At 34.2% G+C, this 19,899-nt stretch overlaps 1 protein-coding gene across 1 annotated transcript; it reads right to left on the bottom strand.

Moving 5' to 3' along the window:
- Positions 1–13,632: 13,632 nt before the first annotated feature.
- LOC128548870 (carbohydrate sulfotransferase 15-like) lies at positions 13,633–15,143 on the bottom strand. Its single transcript, XM_053524388.1, has 2 exons — positions 15,002–15,143; positions 13,633–14,106 (listed from the first exon to the last, which is right to left on the bottom strand). The coding sequence occupies exons 1-2, from the start codon at positions 15,114–15,116 to the stop codon at positions 13,928–13,930; spliced, it is 294 nt and encodes a 97-aa protein (XP_053380363.1). The 5' UTR covers positions 15,117–15,143; the 3' UTR covers positions 13,633–13,927.
- Between the last annotated feature and the right edge of the window lie 4,756 nt (positions 15,144–19,899).

The raw sequence follows: 19,899 nt of genomic DNA on the forward strand, positions 1-19,899 counted from the left end.
TCAGTTACCGCGCAAAATTAATAGCTTTTATCTTGAAAGTACGTAATTCTGTACATTTTCTTTACTTTAACTATTTTTAAATAACCATTATTTGCTGAAATATTTTTTATGAGTCTTTTGGTCTGAATAATAATCAATATTTTGCTTCTTTTATGTAGTTATACTGAAATGTTACGCGGAATGTAAGAAAATGGATGATGGCAACCAATGTTATTTGGAATATAGTTGGGTGAAAGGTTACTTGTTACGGCCATTTTCAAATAAAAAGTCTAGCAGTTTGATTTGTAATACCTATTTTTCAGGTTCCATTGATAATTTGTTACTTACATACTAAAACTAAGATCTAAAATTGTTCAAATTTCAGTAGAAAATTGTGGTTTCTTGAATTGAATTGATGTAACCACGGAAACGAAGCCCGTGCCCTATGTATCTAAATGTAAAATTCAAAAGCGTTGACACTGGTCTATTTAAGAAACACAGCCTCGGCTTTTTATTTTCATTTCAACAATATCCATGAGAATAAAAGCAGCACGCTGAACGATTTTTCCATGAAAAATGGCAGACGAGGGGTACTGCTGTACGTATTCTAAGCTGTGAAATTTGTTTGAATAAATGCAAATAACACGAAAATGTAACCTACGTTAGAAATAATATGTTTTAAAGCTACATCAACTAGAAAGATAATCTTATTCAATATTTTTTTAAAGAAATTACGACAAACAGCAAGATATAAGCTATTTTAAACATCTCTGTTGCCATGGTTACTTTAAAATTTAAGAAAAATAGGGTACCATGTAAAGGGCTTGGTATTTTGCTAATAATATTACCCAAATATTTCATGTTGGTCATTAACAGAATGGCACTGAAGCCGTCGAAAACCCCTATTTTTATACATAGTTGTTTAAAAATGAGAGAAAATGCGTTACCATAGAAACACGAGCCCCGCGACATATATATTTTAAGCTTATATTAGAAAGATAACGTGCATACCAGTAAAATTATCAATTATGCAGATTTCTACGGATATCAATGAAACTAAATTACACTGAAAAGTGTTAAATATCCGTATTTTCCTTCTTCTTTCAATATGAAATACCTTTGGAGGGTCATGTTCTTCAAACCTGGATAAAAATTGAACTTGAAGGGACAGAGACAAACGAAATTGAGATTGTAGCAGTTAAAACTTCATATTACACGAAATACAAAATCATGCTGCGGTTCAATTAATTTGAATTTACCCTTGTAACAAGGTATCCTACCTCCTTAAGAATCGTAAGTTGTTACTTTGACGTGCGAGATGTAATCACACTATATGGAACTACGGTTTAACGTAACATTCGAAAGACTTCTGATTAAGAGTTAAGCCCTACTATGACATTTCGTTGTAACTGTAGTGAAATTACCACTTAGATATTGTACAGAGGACAACAACTTTTGTCCTCTATATCACGCATTATGCTGCTTTTTAGGATGAATTAATTATGCTTTCATTCTGTTTTCAAATTTTAGTCGGGTCTATAGCCTCAGTGAAGACACAGATATGTGTAAGTGATGTATCTTCGTACTTTTCTTTTTCTTCATCAAATGACTCGTGTGTTATTCACTGCTTTAAATTGTTAGTTTATTATAACCTTGTACAATATGTTATTAAAGACAAGAGGTCACTCTCAAGGGTTATGTATCTACCCTGAACAAATGTTACAAGCCCTTCAAAGTCCCACAGTTGCTTTATCACTAGAGATGGTCTTGAAGAAAAAAGGTTAAATTAATTTCAAAGCGTGATTTACCACTTATATAGTTTTGTTCCATATCTACTTTGATAATATATATTTTTCATTTTACTATGTTAAATTTTTACAACAAGAACAAAATCAAAATGCTGGTGGAATGAACGCATCGTTCCTTATTCATTGTATACACAGAAAAAATACGTCAACAGTTTACATTATATATGTATTTATTTACAGGACTTAAACTGCGGTCCTGGATACAAATGTGCTTTACGACTTAGCACATGCGACTATCCTCCGTGTCCTTCATTTCCGACTACGTCTGCGGATGTCTCTAAATTGCTTTTTGTACTTTTAACATGTGTAAATGTTGAGTTCTGCTCAACCCGGGGCTAGAGGGCGTGGACGGTAGCATGCATTTCCACTACCGTCCATGAACAGGCTCAATCAAACCGAGCCTGCAACATTTTCGTTTTTGTCGTGTTTCCACTTTTCTCTATTGTGCAAGTAAGTCACGTGATGTTTGTAAAAAAATATTGTGTTCGTTTATTTGTTTGCTTTATTTCGGCTTTTTATTTCAAATACATTTTGCTCTTTTGCTTTTTATTATTTTCTCACCCGGCATTCCCAAGCAATACGTTTGCTTGTACTTATATAGAAGATCAGTAATATTACAGATTTGCAGATTATTTTTGTTTCATTGGAATTTTGTTATACTTTATATGATATATCATGCATATTATTATATTTATATTATGTATCAGATGTGCTATGGCTCATTTATAGTATTTTGCCACAACAAACTTGTAAGGCTAATATAATTTATTTTTTTGCCATATACAATTAGATCTTTGTAGTGGTTTCGCTGCGACAAGCATGCTACGGTTTTGCTGCAGTTTTTTTATGTCTAGTGTTTTGCAACAAGACCCGCGCTATCAATATTGTCACAATAAACACGATTTATTTAGCAGTTTTGCCACAGAAATCAGGCCATGGTTTACAACGGCACGGAGGAAGGCGTTATAAAAGTTCGTACAGACATCGCCAGTCCCTTATTGGCTTTGTATTGTGTAAGCATGTGTTTTATTCCTTTTGTTAGTCGGTCTGTCTTTTTGTTTGTTTGTCCAGCTTTCAGTCTGCTAACACTTTCATATAACTTGTGTGATATTTTTGTGCTTGTTTCATTTAGAGTATAAAAATCTGAATTTATGTTTAACAGAACCGTTAAAATTCAGTATCTGATATTAAACACGTGACCCTACTGCTTACGAATTTACAATATGTTCTTTGAGAGGCCGACATCTTAAAATTTATTTGTTTTTTGATTTATTTTATGTTATCAAGAGCTGTCTCTAATAAGCGGAACTTTATTATACAAATACAAGGAACTTTATTATGCATATTAGCGGAATGAATTCGTACAGAAACACTGAATGAACTCAACAATCTAAAAGGAACAGACACAATAACAAGGCAATTTGTAAGAACGTGACGAAATTCGAACCAATAGAACTATCATTATAGGATTGCAGGTCATCCGGTACATTTTGCATATTCCGTTACATGGCACTTCGTAATTTGAAAGAGTGACACAGAGATTTAGATATCAATGCGCAGAATGGATTTATCAGGCTTGCGCATATTTTTTTCTAATAGGATATTTAAAGATTTAAAGATATTAGAATGGTCAACATTTTTCTAACAATCTGACAGTATTAATTTACGCAAAATGCCCAAATGCTAGGCAGACTTTTAATGGGGTCATGATTGAAAATGTTACAATATGAATAAAAATGAATCGAAATATTTTGAAATACAGATGTACTCATTAGGTGTATTGTTTCATTGTTTTTACACAATTAACAGTTTTCAGACCTTGCATTATTTCTCATACATGTAATACAGCTAACATCTACGTACAAGGAAAACACGCAAGATAGTAACAGTAGAAATGCAAAAGACTGAACTAAGCAAATTTTGATAAAAAAACTTGAAATCACAATTTGATTTATAGGGTCCTTTTATAGCACTGTAACTCTAAAATGATCTTAGAGTTTTTAAGAGAACAACACATTTAAGACCAAAATAGGTTTAATTTAATGAAACACAACATTTGTTATTAGTCAAAACCCCACCACACAGTAGTCTGCCTTCCCAACATGGGCATACAACGGATATTTAGACAAAACATCACTTCCATGTTTCAGAAAGCTAAAACTCATTGCAGCGCTTCCGAAAAATGAATCAATCGATTTTGGGGAAATGCTTTTCGCCTGTACTAACACGCTTCGTTTGAGAATTAACAGCATTGAATTTAGATGAAAATGAACAACACTAAATTATTCTCTCTTTTTGGAAAACAAAAACACTGTAACATTGGCAGAAAAAAAAAACAATATTTTTCTTTTAATTCAGAACGATCTGTAGGCAATAATGTTAATAACTCTTCACGTAATAAACGCCTTATAAAATTTATAAAATGTTGCAAACCTTGAAAAATAAAACTTCATCTGTACTTAAATTTACAATAAAAAGAGAAATAATAATACTCCGTCCGAGTACGGCACAACCTGTAACTAATCAACTTGCAATGTACACAGTGCTTGATGACAGAAAATAGAGCTAGAGTCTTCACCCGTCCATTTAGCTCAAAAGGAAGAGCGCAGATCAGCGGATCGCTGGGTCGTGAGTTCGACCTCTTGGAGAGACGTATGGTCTTCATGACGATTTCGTACAAATAGAGTGTCCGAAGTCATTTGTCCACCAACCCTAATTCATGTGGAGAATATGGCAGTTATTTGCGATGAAATCGGCTTTGGCACAGACCTATACATTGTGTTATAAAAATGTCTCACTTTTTAGCAAATGCCTTTAAGGACGAACGACCAACAGCCAAATTGATTGAAAACTAAGATTGACTTTGTTTAGTGCAATTTAATAACTCGACTTGTTGTAAATTTATCGAAACGAAGGAGTATACAAGATGTTGAATTGTATGGACATGTAGCTCATAGATGTGTCCCTTTTGCTACATGACATGAACTTGGCAAAGAGTTCATGTTTTTTATGCAGTTTTATTATTTCTTAAAACAGCGCGTTCTTATCAAGTGGTGTTGCAACGGTTTCAATGCTTCGAGTTCATACGAGCCATAAAATGAATTCCTGATTACATAGTGTCCGCTTGTCAGACATGACAAGTTGTTCATAATTTTATGACAGCTGCCATAGCATTGAAACACTATGAATGTTATACTTATGTTCATTCCATTGGGATAAGTTGAACAATATAGCTTTTCTAGGGTCTTACTGACCTCAGTGCCAGTCCGCACATAGACTTTTTAGTTTCCATAAGGACCACAGTTCTACTAAGCATTGGAATACTTGTAAATTGGTTGTTAACATTACCTGGACGGAAGAACCATAACTCGTATCAAGCTCTGACCTGAAAAATACAACTGTCTGTCAGACTGATCCTTATTACGGTGTTTGTGTTAACACGATTATTTCGTGTTGTAGTCATGCGTTTTCCCTTGTATTGTTTCTTTTACTGGATGGTTTTTGTTATTTCATTTCTCTAAAAAGGACTGGACTTCAGAGTTTGGTTAAAATAATATGTCTTTAAAAATGAAGTTTAGTCATATAATTTTATTAAACATGAGTGTTTGTATCGTAACTATTCAAAAAAATAAATAACAAAAGACATGTCTGAGATGGGAATCGAACCCGGGATGCGCGGCAAGAAAGGAAATTCCTACCTTCTTGAATTAATTACCAAAGAGAAATTCGTACTCAACAACTGTTTACATAAAGCAATTAACCTTTTGTACCCCGTGACAAATATGTTTCTATTTTGAATAGAAAAAATAATAAAAGCTATTATTTCTCTTGTGATTCCATAACATAATCTTTAAGTAACTAAGTTTCAGTCTTCTTACGAAATATAACAATACTTTCCTGATATCGTAAATTTTCTTCTTCTTTTTTCTGTATTGTCATATGATCTGGAGGTCAGTCCCTATAAATATTGTTTGAATCTATATTTAATCTTTATTAGTCTCATCTATGTACATACATATATTACATTCATAATACCGGTATTTAAAATATATCGCACATTCTAATAAAGTTATTAGAATTATAAGAGGCTTATTCATATGAGCCGTGCCATGGGAAAACCAACATAGTGGGTGTGCGACAAGCACGGATGCGCAGGCTGGTCTGGATCTATGCTGGTCGCTTTTAAAACCTATTGGAATTGGAGAAACTGTTAGCGAACAGCATGGATCCTGACCAGACTGCGCGGATGCGCAGGCTGGTCTGGATCCATGCTGGTCGCACACCCACTATGTTGGTTTTCCCATGGCACGGCTCATATAAAGGTATGATCATAACACTCCCAGGAAGATACTTAAGGTCTGTAAATGCTGTAAACATAATAAGTAAACTTATTAATACAATTAAAACCATAAGCAATTTATATTAAGAAATCAGCACCCACTTCGATAATGTCAAAGAATGACAAAGTATTTGCAAAAGCTATAAACCAAAAATATTTTTACAAAGAATCTATTATGCCATATTATGTGAATTTACAAATTCATGTAACATCCATCCTCTTTTTGTGTTTTGCAATTGTGTTTTATTTGATACTGATATATTTATAGATTTCAAACCTATTTTCACATTATGTCACTGGAAATAACAAGAAGGTCCATGTACTAAAACACAAAACATCTGGATAGGTCTTTAAGCAGAGGCGTATCATCTCATAAACTTACGTAAAAGACACAATAAAGAAATAGATATAAATATTGTAACAACATTCTGCGGCTAGGGAATTATTAATTTCCAATGGATGTGTTATTAAACGGATATTCGTAACAAATAAAATGAAAATCCTTTTAATAAAATAGGAGAAAAAAGCTAAATATAAGAGTTATTGACTGAACTTAATTTCTGCGCAAAAAGAATATAAAAACATTTTCCACGTCTTGGTACACCTTCTTTTTCTCGTCTGAGTAAGTGACGTCAAATGTAAAACTAATTTTAAAATTTATTATTTGTAAATACAACGTGCTGATACCAAATATCACTTTTAAAATTTCGGAAAATACGGCTGACAATTTAATATATACTCAATACATCTAGAAAAGCAACGATGTTACCATCGATTTTTCCCCCATATTTTCTTGTACGTGTATATTTGAATTATATCAAGGGTCCAACATCACGTTTGAACAAGCACACAGTTAATAACATGTAAAACCACCATTTACATTTACCAAGGCAAGGCATCGTCGGTTAAAAAATACTGACTGTAGACCAAGTGTTGCGTTTCTAGATGTGCACAGTATAGCGTCATTTTTGCAAAACATAATATTTAACAAAATTCTTTGAATCATGTTTTTGTATAGCATCAGATGGAACACCGGCTTGGAATGAAGCGATTCCCGAGCGACCCGGGCAGTGTCCCGCCTCTTCTTACAACGGCCCGTGCATAAATTCGTGCGGAGTAGATGGCGACTGTCCTCAAAGCCTTGTTGTAAAAATGATTGCAGAAGAACATGCAGAACAACAGTATCAGGCAAGTGGAAATGCTTTTATATTTTATCTTAATAGCGTAATATAATTCATCAAATGATTTAATATTGGGCTTTTTGTTTGAAGGATTGTAGTATTGGTCGAAAAAGGCAGGTTGAGGGCCAATACAACAGCCAGGGGAAAAATGATAATGCCAATGTGCTTACATCCCGTTTTGGTCCGTTTTTCTTGTATTATAGTCCGTTTTATTTGACCTGGCGGGGCGGAGTTAAACTCTGACTTATGCAAATAATGGTAATCTCAAAAAACGAGCAAAATAGGTTGAGCAATATAACTGTTTAATTCCATAATCTTTGGTAACCAACGACTTATATTCAACGCTACATTGGTTACATGTACTACATATCCTGCACAATAATGTAATGGACCATCGCGAAAGCACGCCCCGCCATGTCAAATAAAATGCACTATGTCCCAACATATTGGCCCTTACTATGAGCATAATGCTCCACGAAAAGGGATATATATATAAACCACGGCCCGTGCATAAATTCGTGCGGAGTAGATGGCGACTGTCCTCAAAACCTTGTTGTAATAATGATTGCAGAAGAACATGCAGAACAACAGTATCAGGCAAATTCTCAATAGAAAATATTAAAAGTTACTCCTGGACAAGTATATAATGAATAAAAAAGAAAAACATCCAATGGGTTTCCTCTATCTGTATTTCTGTCTACCTACCGGTTTCATATCATAATCATCAGGGCAAACATATAAAAATACCCATTGGATGTTTTTCTTTTTTTATATATTTCGAGTATTTTACCATCTACTCCGCACGAATTCATGCACGGGCCGTGGTTTATATATATTTCTTTTTTATATATATAAAATCTGGCTGCTTCGTCCGTCTTTTCCGCATTTCCCATCCCGAGTATCAGCAAAACACTCCACTGGAATTGGGCAAAACTCCATAGGACGCTTTAATCTTAAGAGGTGATGCGCATATCGTGTGTGCTTTTCCTCAACAACTACTTGCTGGAGCATTGAGAAATTTCTTTCTTTCACTGTGTTATTGCGGTTTGTATTAATAAACTATAGCTCGATCCTTGTCCGGGGTATTTCGCATCTACCCCTGGCTGACATCCAGCGAAACCTCACTGGAAACTTCACTCCTAAGAAGAGATGCATATCTTGTCCGTGCTTTTTCTCAACAACTGCTTTTTGGAGTACTAAGATACTTCTTCGAAAGCTCCAATACTAAGATGAAGTATGTGACCAATTGATGAATTCTGATTTGTGCTTTTCAAATTCAGTAATCTTTCTTTTCCTGGGCATCCATCGGTGTTTCCGGTATTTTATTGTCGCATATTGCCTCAGTGGCATTTATAATTGGCTTGGCCATTTTCATATGACAGCATGTGTTTATTTCAGACGCTGTACAGAAGCTTGGAACCTGTGCGAGGCGAATTAACAGTATTATTGATACATGTCAGCGCGAGTGTTACACCGATACGGACTGCCCAGGACTCCAGAAATGCTGCACAACAAGCTGCGCTGCTATCTGCTCTGACCCTTGTTACTACTGGCTCCAACCTAACCAGCGGTCCAGGAGAAAATCCGTTATCCGGAAGTTACCGCTTATAAAGCTAGACAGTGATCCTAATACGAAAAAATATTTCGAAAGGTCTAATACAAAGTGCGTACAGAATGTATGCTTTTAAATGAAGCAAACATTTCTGAAAGTACATGACTGTTTACTTCTTCTTTTAAGTTCAAACTGGAAAACCAACTTTTTTAATTTATTATAGGGAAAGTGTTAGCCTGAAAAACAGAATATTTATAAGTCTACCATTTTCCCGTCAAATCCGATATTATGTTTTTGATTAGACCTAATTTAAGTATCTTTGACACTTTCATCTTGCCATGTTAAGTGAGATCTTACCGGACCGTATTTCAATTCTTGCCTACAGATTTGAGTCTGAAATGAATTCAAATATATCAATAATATATATAACAGATGATATTTTTTTTAAAAGTCATACTGCAGCAAAACTTATTTTCAAAGCACAAAGATCTGTCATATGCTTTGTACGAGGGTTGTCCCAGAAAATCGCGAACTTTTCTTATCGTTTCAAAAATAAGCGATAATCAAATAATTATTTTAAATTATTTCAATGTATACATGTCATGACTATAGAGTTTAAAGTTAAATGCCTCTCATAGTATTGGATAATAGACGGCAGTATTCACTAAGTTCAATGTTGCTGTTGAAATAATTCTAAGGATTAAACTATTTTTTCTTGTAACAATATAAGCGATAACTTCACTTTTTGCTCAGTGGTCAAACTATTTTTTTTCTACAAAGTACCAGTTGTTAAAACTGATCACGGTACCATTAGAACATGATAAAACTAGCCCATGTCAATGATAAATCTGCCATACAGAAGCGATTACGTAGGTATTTAACATTGTCAATTCAGCATAACACCCAGATTCTAAGGTGATAAGTTTTTTATTCATTCTAGTTGTATCACGCGAGAGAAATATTGCAACGTTTTGAAAAAATAGTATCTCTTTCTAGAATTGTTTTCATTGCAACGACTTACCTTTCTAAGCTGTGTCAAAATCGTTTGCAGAACATGGATATAATAAATGAAAAGGAGCATCCTCAACACTATGTTTACGCAACCAAGCTAAGTAATAATAGCAGACTTGATTAGATTTATCCGAAAAAAATGTTCAATTCCCCTTAAGCACCAACTCCACTTCAGCCCGCACCGGTTAAAACCGAAATATGTTATATCATAAATGAACACCATGAACCGAAATGACCAGAAGTAAGTCTAAGTTTAAACAAATTTTCTTGGTAAATGTAGCGTCCAGACACGTTGTTTTCAAAACCAATCAATCTGTTGCATTAAAAAGTACAGGCAATGTTTCGGTTTGTTGTTGTTTTAACACCACCAAGAATTAATTATTTTTTATCATCACATACATTGACATATGCTTGTGTTCGTGTATATATATGAATATGAATTAAACTTCCCAGAAGAACTACCGAACCGAATTAAAAAAAATCGTTTGTTATTGACGGCAAGAACCTTATTTTAGAAAATAACACATTTTATTTCAATGGTAATTATTTGGAAAGCGCAAGGGTACGGCTATGAACACAAAAGTAGCACCAATTTATGCAACGCTAGTCCTGGGCAAAAATTATATGGAATAATAGAAAGAGGGTTTGGAAATTCATTTGCTGAAAAATTTATGGCTGGAAACGCTTTCTTGATGACCAGATGAAAAGCCGATTTAGGAAGGTTAACTATAATTCTCAATACTCTTCATACAGATATTCGATTTACACAAGACTGCAGTCATCAACAACTTCCATTGTTAGACGTCCTTGTGAAGGTAATGGATCAAAAATTAGAAACAGACATATTTTATAAACCTACGGATAGCAAACAATATCTACTTTTTATGTCGTGTCATCCGAAGCACACAAAGCCAGCTTAATATTCCATTCTTTATGGCCAGGAGATTGTGTACAATAATTTCAAAAGACGAGGCATTGCACGAACGACTCGTTGAATTAAAGGCTGTTCTACTTCTTCAACAGTACCGAGAAACATATATCGACATAGGAATATCTAAACCTCTGTCATTTGATAAAACTGAACTAAGATTCAGCAAGATGAGGAGGACAGACGATGATATCATTCCTTATGTTTCCACTTTCAATCCTCACCATCCTGAAATGTTCAGTCATAATGAATAATCTGCCTGTTTTGAAGTCAGACAACAGACTCAGAGAAATATTCAATCAATTTAGATTTATTAAAAATAAACGACAACCGTTGAATTTGAAGAAAATTCTCACAAAAGCGCGCTTTGAAGAACAGCCAGTCGTACCTAGCATCTGAAAAATCTCAAAGACCAAACTGCGGCCTCAGCAGATATATACACGAAGGAAACGATTTTTATTTCAATAATGGGAAAGTATTCAAAACAAGATTTAGTGTATCATGTACTGTGAAAAATGTTGTTTTGAAATGCTGGGGCTTTGGGGTGGAGTATATAGATGAAACAGGAGATAACTTGCGACATCGAGTTACTGTTCAAAATAACATATCTGAGACTCGCGAGTGCGAATTTTGAATGTTAGTCAACACTTGGCCACAGTTTCTGAAGTAGAGCCGAAATGTTCTATTTTCCCTCTTAAAAATGCAGATAAAAATACAAATTTAAGGAGACTGAAAGAGCAATATTTCATAAGAACATTTAATCCCGGACTGAACAGAAACAGATACCGTTACTTTTACAAAAGACACATTTTAGACGTCACTGATTGGACGTCCGATTGAACGTCAAAGAGTAACTCCCCCTTATCTTGTTAAGTAACCCAGCAACGTCATTCTTTAAAATCACTTAGGTGTGAAACCGGTCGAATGACTAACTCAATTTATCTATTTATTTTGTGATCAATGATAAAGAAATAAAATACACGATAGTTAAGAGACATTCTTCGTAGCATTCTTTCAACCATTTGTCTGTGGTTGCGATAATATATAACACCAGCATTGAGATTTTGACGATTCAATAAAAACCAGAAAAGATCTTTTGCTTTGAGTCTGGAATAATTATAGCTACAATGAACATGAACTCAGCACATGGAATCAACATATTTATCTATTATTGATTAAACCTTAACTAGTCAACAACCATGCACTTCTTTGACAGTACAGTCAAACTAGTTTGCTCGAACTGGATAGGACAGGCACAATTAGTTCGAATGATCGGTAGTTTGAGCTACATATATACATTACGTAGGAACTTTGCCGGGACCTGACGATTGCAAATTATTCGAGTGCGAGCCATGGAGTTCGATGCGTATTATTCACATCATATACCGGGATGCATTTACAAACATTCATTTGAATTAATTGTTACGTGATGGGAAGATGTTCCCTTTGTTCAAATGATTGAATGTATAATACTTTTGATTATCACAGAAGTGCTATTTTTGGTATTAATTGACGGATATATGATAAAAGCCGTACTTCCGCCTGCTTGTATCAAGCAAAGTTGTTACATGGAAATAGCAATAAAACTGATATTGCCTTTATTTTTAGAACGGACAAAGTAAGACTGGGTACTATCCTTTTCTAATTATTCTGTTATATTTTTAGACGGTATACTTTGGTGCAGTTTACTACACACATATCTAAAATATGTAGTGCCTGCTTGAAATTTGTATTTTCAGTTCCTCTGCACTGACAATAGTTCTTATTGTATACATAGGGTATAGGGTTCTACATGTACAGTAGAATTATTTTGCTGGTATGATGGCAGTGGACAAGTGCATAAAAATAATGTAAAATATATTACTTTAAAGTTGTGATGCGTTAAGTCTTAAGAAAATCTGTGCTAAATGATAAAGGGATGAAAATGAGAACATTTAGACCACAAGCAGATGTTCCAAAACGAAATAAAGACATTTTCATGTATTTATAAATGTATCAGGGCTTTTCAGGAAGAATAAATATTATTCGGTTTCGAAAAAGCACATGTTTGAATAAAGTAGTTCAAAGGGAGATAAAGGTTAAGGCCATTTAAAAGCTTCTCTGTTTCGTCCCTTCTATTTACAAAACATGGTATAAAGCCTTGACAAAATACTTTAGAGTAAATATCCGGTGTAAAATATAGCCTCTAGAGTGGTAACAAAGTATTCCTACCGTTTGATCTAATAACTTTGTTTTGGTTTCCAATCCCATTTCAGACTTCATCATGCTGTCAGATCACGTATAGACCCAGTAGAAAAATGGTCTCCTAGTACGTTACAAAGGGTTTTCAATATTTAAACTTGTGACCTAGTTTGTAAGAAATGACGACCCAGTTTCAAACTTGTTGAAAAAAGTAGTCTGATTTTGTTCCATTGCGATTTGTTCTAAAGCTTGATGCATAGTGTTTACAAGGAAGACGTTAACTAAGAACAAAGACGTATTACTTAAATAGAGAGATCACATACTGATGGAAAAGGCCAATGAACTCTCTTCCCGTCAATAACAAGAGAACTTCAAGCTTTTTTCATGGTTTTTGTCAAATACTGAAATATTTCTGTGTATCAAAAATATTATTTTAATTCTCTGTTGATGGATATGATTAAGATATTTTAGTCTGCGTATATCAAGTTTAAGGTCATAAACATGACAATAGCGAGGAACTAAACTTGATTTGCCATTATTTTCAGATATGGCAAGGTAATTTGTATTTTTTTTTTCGTGATACACTCGTACTTAATCGAAATAAACAATTTCTTATATTTTTCATAAGGTCAAAAGTATTCATGGATCGAGTTTTATGCAAGCACACTGTCTGTCTCAAATGTACTTATCCACTCAATATCATATTACCGGTAGGTTGTATTTTAAAAGGACTAGCGTAAAGAAATAATTGTTCGCGCAGAGTTCATTTCAATAATCAGAGAAGTTTTCTAGCATCTTTACTTCAAAAATATTGTTCGACTCACAATCAAACATTGAAAACGCTAACTTGCATATACTCAATCAAGAAGTGCTCCGGGAGGCGCCGGAATTGAGACCTTATTATTGACACTAGAAACAAACTAGATTGTCTCAGGTTTGAACAGTCTTCTACCACAGATATTTATCATCGTCAAGAATAGTTGCTAGCTCTTTAGTAAATGTTCCATACAACCGCTCAAGAATATCTCTTGTCTTCTTCAACATTTTTCCCGCCTTTTCTTTATTCTTTGTGACGTACTTCCTTTCAGCTCTTCCAAATTGATCTACTTCTTTCTGAGTAAGCTTTCCTAAAATAAGAAATATATCTATAGAGCAGGTGAAAAAAATCAAATCGTTTTGCGGAGACACAGCTATAAACATTGAATAGAAAGACGCTCCCACATTGATTGTGAGAAAATACATGAATGAAAGTGGCGTTTGCTTCTTTTGATAGGCCGGCAGAGATATTCATAAATGTAGAGTCTCAGTATCAGATACTAATGAAGATAGATACAGAACATCAAATGATCTAAAATAGCCATCGCTGGAAATAAAGTTATGTCGACCTTAAAATCAAACGTTTACTTCCACAGACCGAAGTTACATAAATGAAGACAAAGGACATCAAATGCAGATAAAGAATAAAAAGACAATTAATTTTGTAAGTAGACCAAGAAAAACGTACTAAAAGAAATCTAGGAATTACAATGCTTACTTAGATAAAAGAAACAGTAACGTGTGCATATCAGTTTCAGAATATCCTGAAACAATAAGTTCAAAATTCAAAAGAAAGACAACATCAGAACTAACTGCATATCACCATGCCAAGAAAACTAAATAATTTAGTAGATCAATTAAATCAAATGCGTTAATACGTTGTTCAAATAAATAAGTGCATACATCAAATGCATACGTATGTAGACCAGTGAATCCAAACATCAATAAAATCAAATCGTACTAAAGCAGATCAATAAATAAAATGCATAGATAAATAGATCAATAAAAAGTGTAAAACTATGTATATGTAAACCAATTGAATTAAGTTCGTACACAAGTAGATCAAAATATAAAATGCATAGATACGTAGATCAATAAAATCAAATTCGTAGATACGTTGATCAATTAAATCAAATGCGTACATAATTATGTATATAAAAAAAAATGTGTTATTACGCGGGTGAATTAAATGAAATGCGCACTTACGTAGATCAAGAAAATCAAATGCCTCTTGCAGGATCTGACTCGGAGACTGGGAATACATCTCAGTTGTTGTTATGTAAAATTGCCCTCTCGGGAAAACCTTTAGCCAGTCTTTCATGAATACTGAGTAAAATCCTAGATGTATCCTTGCCTGAAAGACAATTGAATGAAATTTGATAACGTTGATGGATACTTTAAATATAACTCTTTAAATGAGAAAAATTGTACAGTATCGCAGTTTCTTTGTGTACTTTTAAATTTAAATTCGTAAAAAAGATTTTTTTAACAAATAAGCTTGGCTGACTTGAAAAAATGAAGACGGGTTAGATACTTTAATTCATTTTTTGGACAAACATTTAGCTAAAGATGATTTGAAATATAGTCTAGAAAAGTGTGAGGAGTTTGAGAATTTTCAACGCTTGGATGGCCAATCAATTATTAAATATATTGCCCAGTTTGATTCAAAGTGCAGAAAAACAGAAAAAAATAGAACATGAAACTTCCCTTTGAAATCCTAGCATTTAAACTTCTTAGGAAATCCAATATCTCAAAAGAGGAAAAAAGTTGTTATTCTTAACAGGAATGAATTATGAAAATAAGAAAACATTATACGGCGGGGCTAAGCGTCCATTGAAAAAGTTCAAAGGTGGTGTTGTGTGGGTGGTAGGGGTGTGGTGTGTGGGTGGGGGGCGTTATCTTCACATGGCGTAAACTTGAACCAGCAAACTAGTAAAAATAAGGAAGCATTGCTTGCGGTCGGATATGTGAAAGCGTGATCAGACTTTGTTCAAAGGTGTGCAGCAGTGAGAAATGGAAAAGGAAATCTAGATGATAGTAGAGGTTCAAATTACAGGAGCCAAGATGGGAATCAAAGCGAATAAATTAACCCCTTGGGGCAGATTTTAGGACAGTATCTTTTTAATCGTGTGGATCTTACAGACTTTTATTTCCTGATTGCCCTGATAATTATGAAAACATGGTTAAGGACAATGCAACAGAGGATGATCATGTCTTTTTTTATAAAAGGGTTATATAAAAGACGATTTATCATTTAGGTGCAGATGCTCGATAGTGTACTGTCCTAGGCTGCCTGTAGTAGTACGGTGTGTTGAAAAACATGGTTAAAAGATTACATTAAGACTTTAGACACAGGTGATAGAGAAAAGATAGAGAAAAAGGAGGGACAAATATTATTTAAATTTAAGGCTGATACAAGACTAAAGTCCGAGTATGAATTTATGTTTCCAGCTGTTGTCGCCGGAAAAAGATGTTACAATCAAAACAGATAAGTAGACTCTGATATTCCTTCTTACTTTCGAGAACAGCAATGAAAGCAGCATATATAAAAATGGATTTGCAACACGACACAGCAAATATTTTTGGTAGAGGTGTATTGTATGGTATAAATATGTTGCTCGTCAGTTCTGTTTGAGTGTCAGGGAAGAATTAGTCCGCCTGGGATTTACCCAATGTAAGTTTAATCCAGCAATGATTCATGTTAAAAAAGATAGACTACGGGGCAATATTTGTTGTCATGTAGATAACATCCTTCATGCAGTGATATACACTTTGACTTATTTATAGAAAAAACTTAGAACTATGCTTCTTGCAAGAAAGATAAAAAGTAAAGTTATTCAAATACATTGGGTTTGATCTTCAGTAAAATGAGAAATATATTATTTTAGATCATACAAAGCATGCTAAAAATGTTAAGGCGGAAAATCTTAGCGTAGCCAGAGCCTCTAAAAAGAATCCGAACTCAGATCAGATGAACACACTTGGCTTAGACAACTGATTGGAAAGATGAATTGGGTTGTATAGTGCTCCAGATTAGATATGACTGTAAAAATGATTGAAATGGGTTGAAACAGGGAACTGTGAAAGATTGGTCAAAGGCTATTCGGGTAGTTAGTAGACTGAAAAAATGTTAATCGTTCATCAGATATCCTTGTCAGGATTCAGATATGACTTTACTTGTATTTGCATGTGCTTCGCTTGAAAATCTGGACAATGAAATGCTTATATACTTTGGTTAATTGATGGTAAAGGGAATTGCCGCTCTGTGTCATGGAAAGTCAATAAAATTGAAGATGAAGTTAGGTCTACAATGACAGAAGTCTCTGAGACTCTAGGAAGGTCTAGAAACAAGCATTTACTATAGAAGTATGTTAAAAATATTGTTGGATGTTCCTAATAAAACAATTCAAATTTCTGCTTATGTAGACAATAAAAATGTCATTTCTAAAATAGACTTGTAGATGACAAAAGGCTTAGGATGGTTAGACATTGCTGCTATTCAGGAATTAGTAACAATGACATTAAGTGTGCTAAAAGGTGTCCACGTCAATTTCAGTTAGCAAATGGTATGACAAAATTTGGGGCGTCAGGCCTGCTGTTAATGTAAGTACTACAGACAGAACACTTGTTGAAGGAGTTGTTGTAATATATTTCTTACCTCAAGTCTTAAGAATTGACTGAGTTGGAACACAAGTGAATTACAAATGTTAAGTTATTTACCGTTGATACATACTTTCTGTTGAACGATTTTGGTTACACAGCTGCATTGACCATCAGAAAAAATAAAGAAAACAAGTTTAATTAATTTTAGCAGTGGTATCTCCTTTGAATAAGGGAGACTAATCCTGCAGGCTTAGTTAAATATCAAGGGAGTTAATAGGGACTATCTAGTGGAGGAGGTGTAGAGTTATTAGTAAAAAATATGAAGTTGAATGAATTAATGAATAAACAGATATTAACATTATTGCCTTTGAACATAGTATGTAACATTAGCAATGGATTGGGCTACACACTATTGCAACATGAGAGAGATTACCATCTATTCATTCCCTTTGTGCTACTGATCCTAAAAGCAGGATATTCAACAGGTGACAGCTTGCCTCTGAGTAATTGGTAATATGATTAAACTCTGGCTACTAACAGCAATTAAATAGATCAAACAGTAAGTTTATTTTCTATTACTCTCTATTGTTACTTTGTTACAATTTGCCATGGCGATATTGGCTCAATGACACCGCTGTACCATTTATTAACCTATATGTTCTACTTTTCTTACATTTAATCCAACATGGACCTGTCTACTATATATACAAGCCCTTAACGAAGACTTTCTTGTACAGGAATGAAGCTTTTCAATGGATTTGACGACTTCTGAATGAAATCCTTCCACCGTCATAACTCCTTGTTTCAGAAAAAAGTAGTCACTAAACAGCCTAGAAAATAAGAAAACAAATTATTATCTGGAGAACATGACGTCAGTCACATTATATTGCAAAGCTGAATAGAGCATATCAGTTTTATTATATATAGTTTAAATATATGATAACATGTGGGTTCTTTTACCTGAGTTTTAGTTACAGTGTAATATGTTTATTTAATAGACATTCAGTGATTTTAAGTAATATTCTTACTGTATCAATAGGCACCGACTAGTTATTTTAGAAACGGTGCATTTTCATTATTTTATTTACAGCTGAATGTCAGAATAAAACGCGGGGTATTATGTGTGATGTAGTGCAATCCTGGTCAAAATGTATTTATATGCAGTTCATATATAATAGCATGTCGGCTTTATAGTATGTTTGAATATCTCAACGCGGATAAAACAACTCTTTGACGGTCGGAATAAAATTCTGGATATCTGTATTGTAAATAATTGCTTCAGTCTCTCTTAAACGTTAGTCACGCGATAGAAAAGCAATGAATTTCGTTCTAGTTTTCTATATAATACGGATGAAATATCATTATAGACGATATAACTTTTCAGCCTATATTTTCTGGTTCCTTTCTTTATAGACAAAAATGCCGTGAACATTACCGATAAGTCTACCTGTTGATAATATTTCAAGAACATACATTTCGACAGGATCTCGTAAGACAATAATGAGTTTAACCCTTGGATTCATGTGTTTTATAAGATGTGCTGTTATAACAGCGGGCTCTTCTAGTCCATTATTCTGTGGTATATCCACCCATCCACTCATATCCCAGAAGTCCATTGGAGTTCCATCAGCTAAAACATATCTAATTTATTAGTATTTCATGTAGAAAATGTGCATCAATATTTTCCAAACTTAGTCAAAAAGGCTCCCCTTTTAAAGGAGCATGCTTCCATGAACGATCCCAGCCAGCATGACTATATCGGCCCGATATAGGTATCATGTCGGAATGTCGGCAAAATGTACCGATGTAGGGCCGACGTCGGGCCGTTGTGAGTTAGTGAGTTACGTTTTACGGCGAATCGACACAAAATGATCATATATCGCCGAGATCGGACCGTAGAACTGCCGCAAACTATTGAAATCGGTAGATCGACATCATTCAGTGTAACTATTTCGTAAGTCGGATTGACATCGGGCCGATATTGGATTCTCTAATATAGCTATATTTATCAAAACATTATTGATAAACGTGAAAAAGTAATCTAAGTGTTTATGTGTGCTAATTTATTATGCAAATAGGATGTATGCCAGAATTAATCAAACTAGGTTCCAAACAAAATTTGAAGACGGTATTTATCAAAATTTTATATGTAATAAAGGGAGGTTATAATTAAGATGCATTTTTATTCTATGTAGAATGCCGCCATAGAAATGATATGATCTGCCAATATCGGGCTGATATCATTTTGATGTTGGCAAAATATCGTTTGCCAATGTCGGACCGATGTCATTATGATGTTGGCCCGATATTGTCTGCCGACGTCGGGCCGACATCATTCCTATCTGCAACCGAAATTGAAGCCGGTATCGGGCCGTTATAGACAACGACGTCGGTTTTATATCGGGCCGATATAGAATGCTGGCTCGGATTTTACAATACCGTGAATTATAAACGAGTATTAATTATGTCAATTATGTTTATATTTATATTTCGACACGAAC

The sequence above is a fragment of the Mercenaria mercenaria genome, chromosome 15 (genome assembly GCF_021730395.1).
Source record: "Mercenaria mercenaria strain notata chromosome 15, MADL_Memer_1, whole genome shotgun sequence".
NCBI classification, from domain to species: domain Eukaryota; kingdom Metazoa; phylum Mollusca; class Bivalvia; order Venerida; family Veneridae; genus Mercenaria; species Mercenaria mercenaria.

Excerpts from the sequence above, each read along its gene's own strand:
- LOC128548870 (XM_053524388.1), bottom strand. The coding sequence starts at position 15,116 with ATGAAAGACTGGCTAAAGGTTTTCCCGAGAGGGCAATTTTACATAACA. Across the intron at positions 14,107-15,001 it reads ATTTGATTTTCTTGATCTAC|GAAAGCTTACTCAGAAAGAA; the intron begins GTAAGTGCGCAT and ends TTCTTATTTTAG.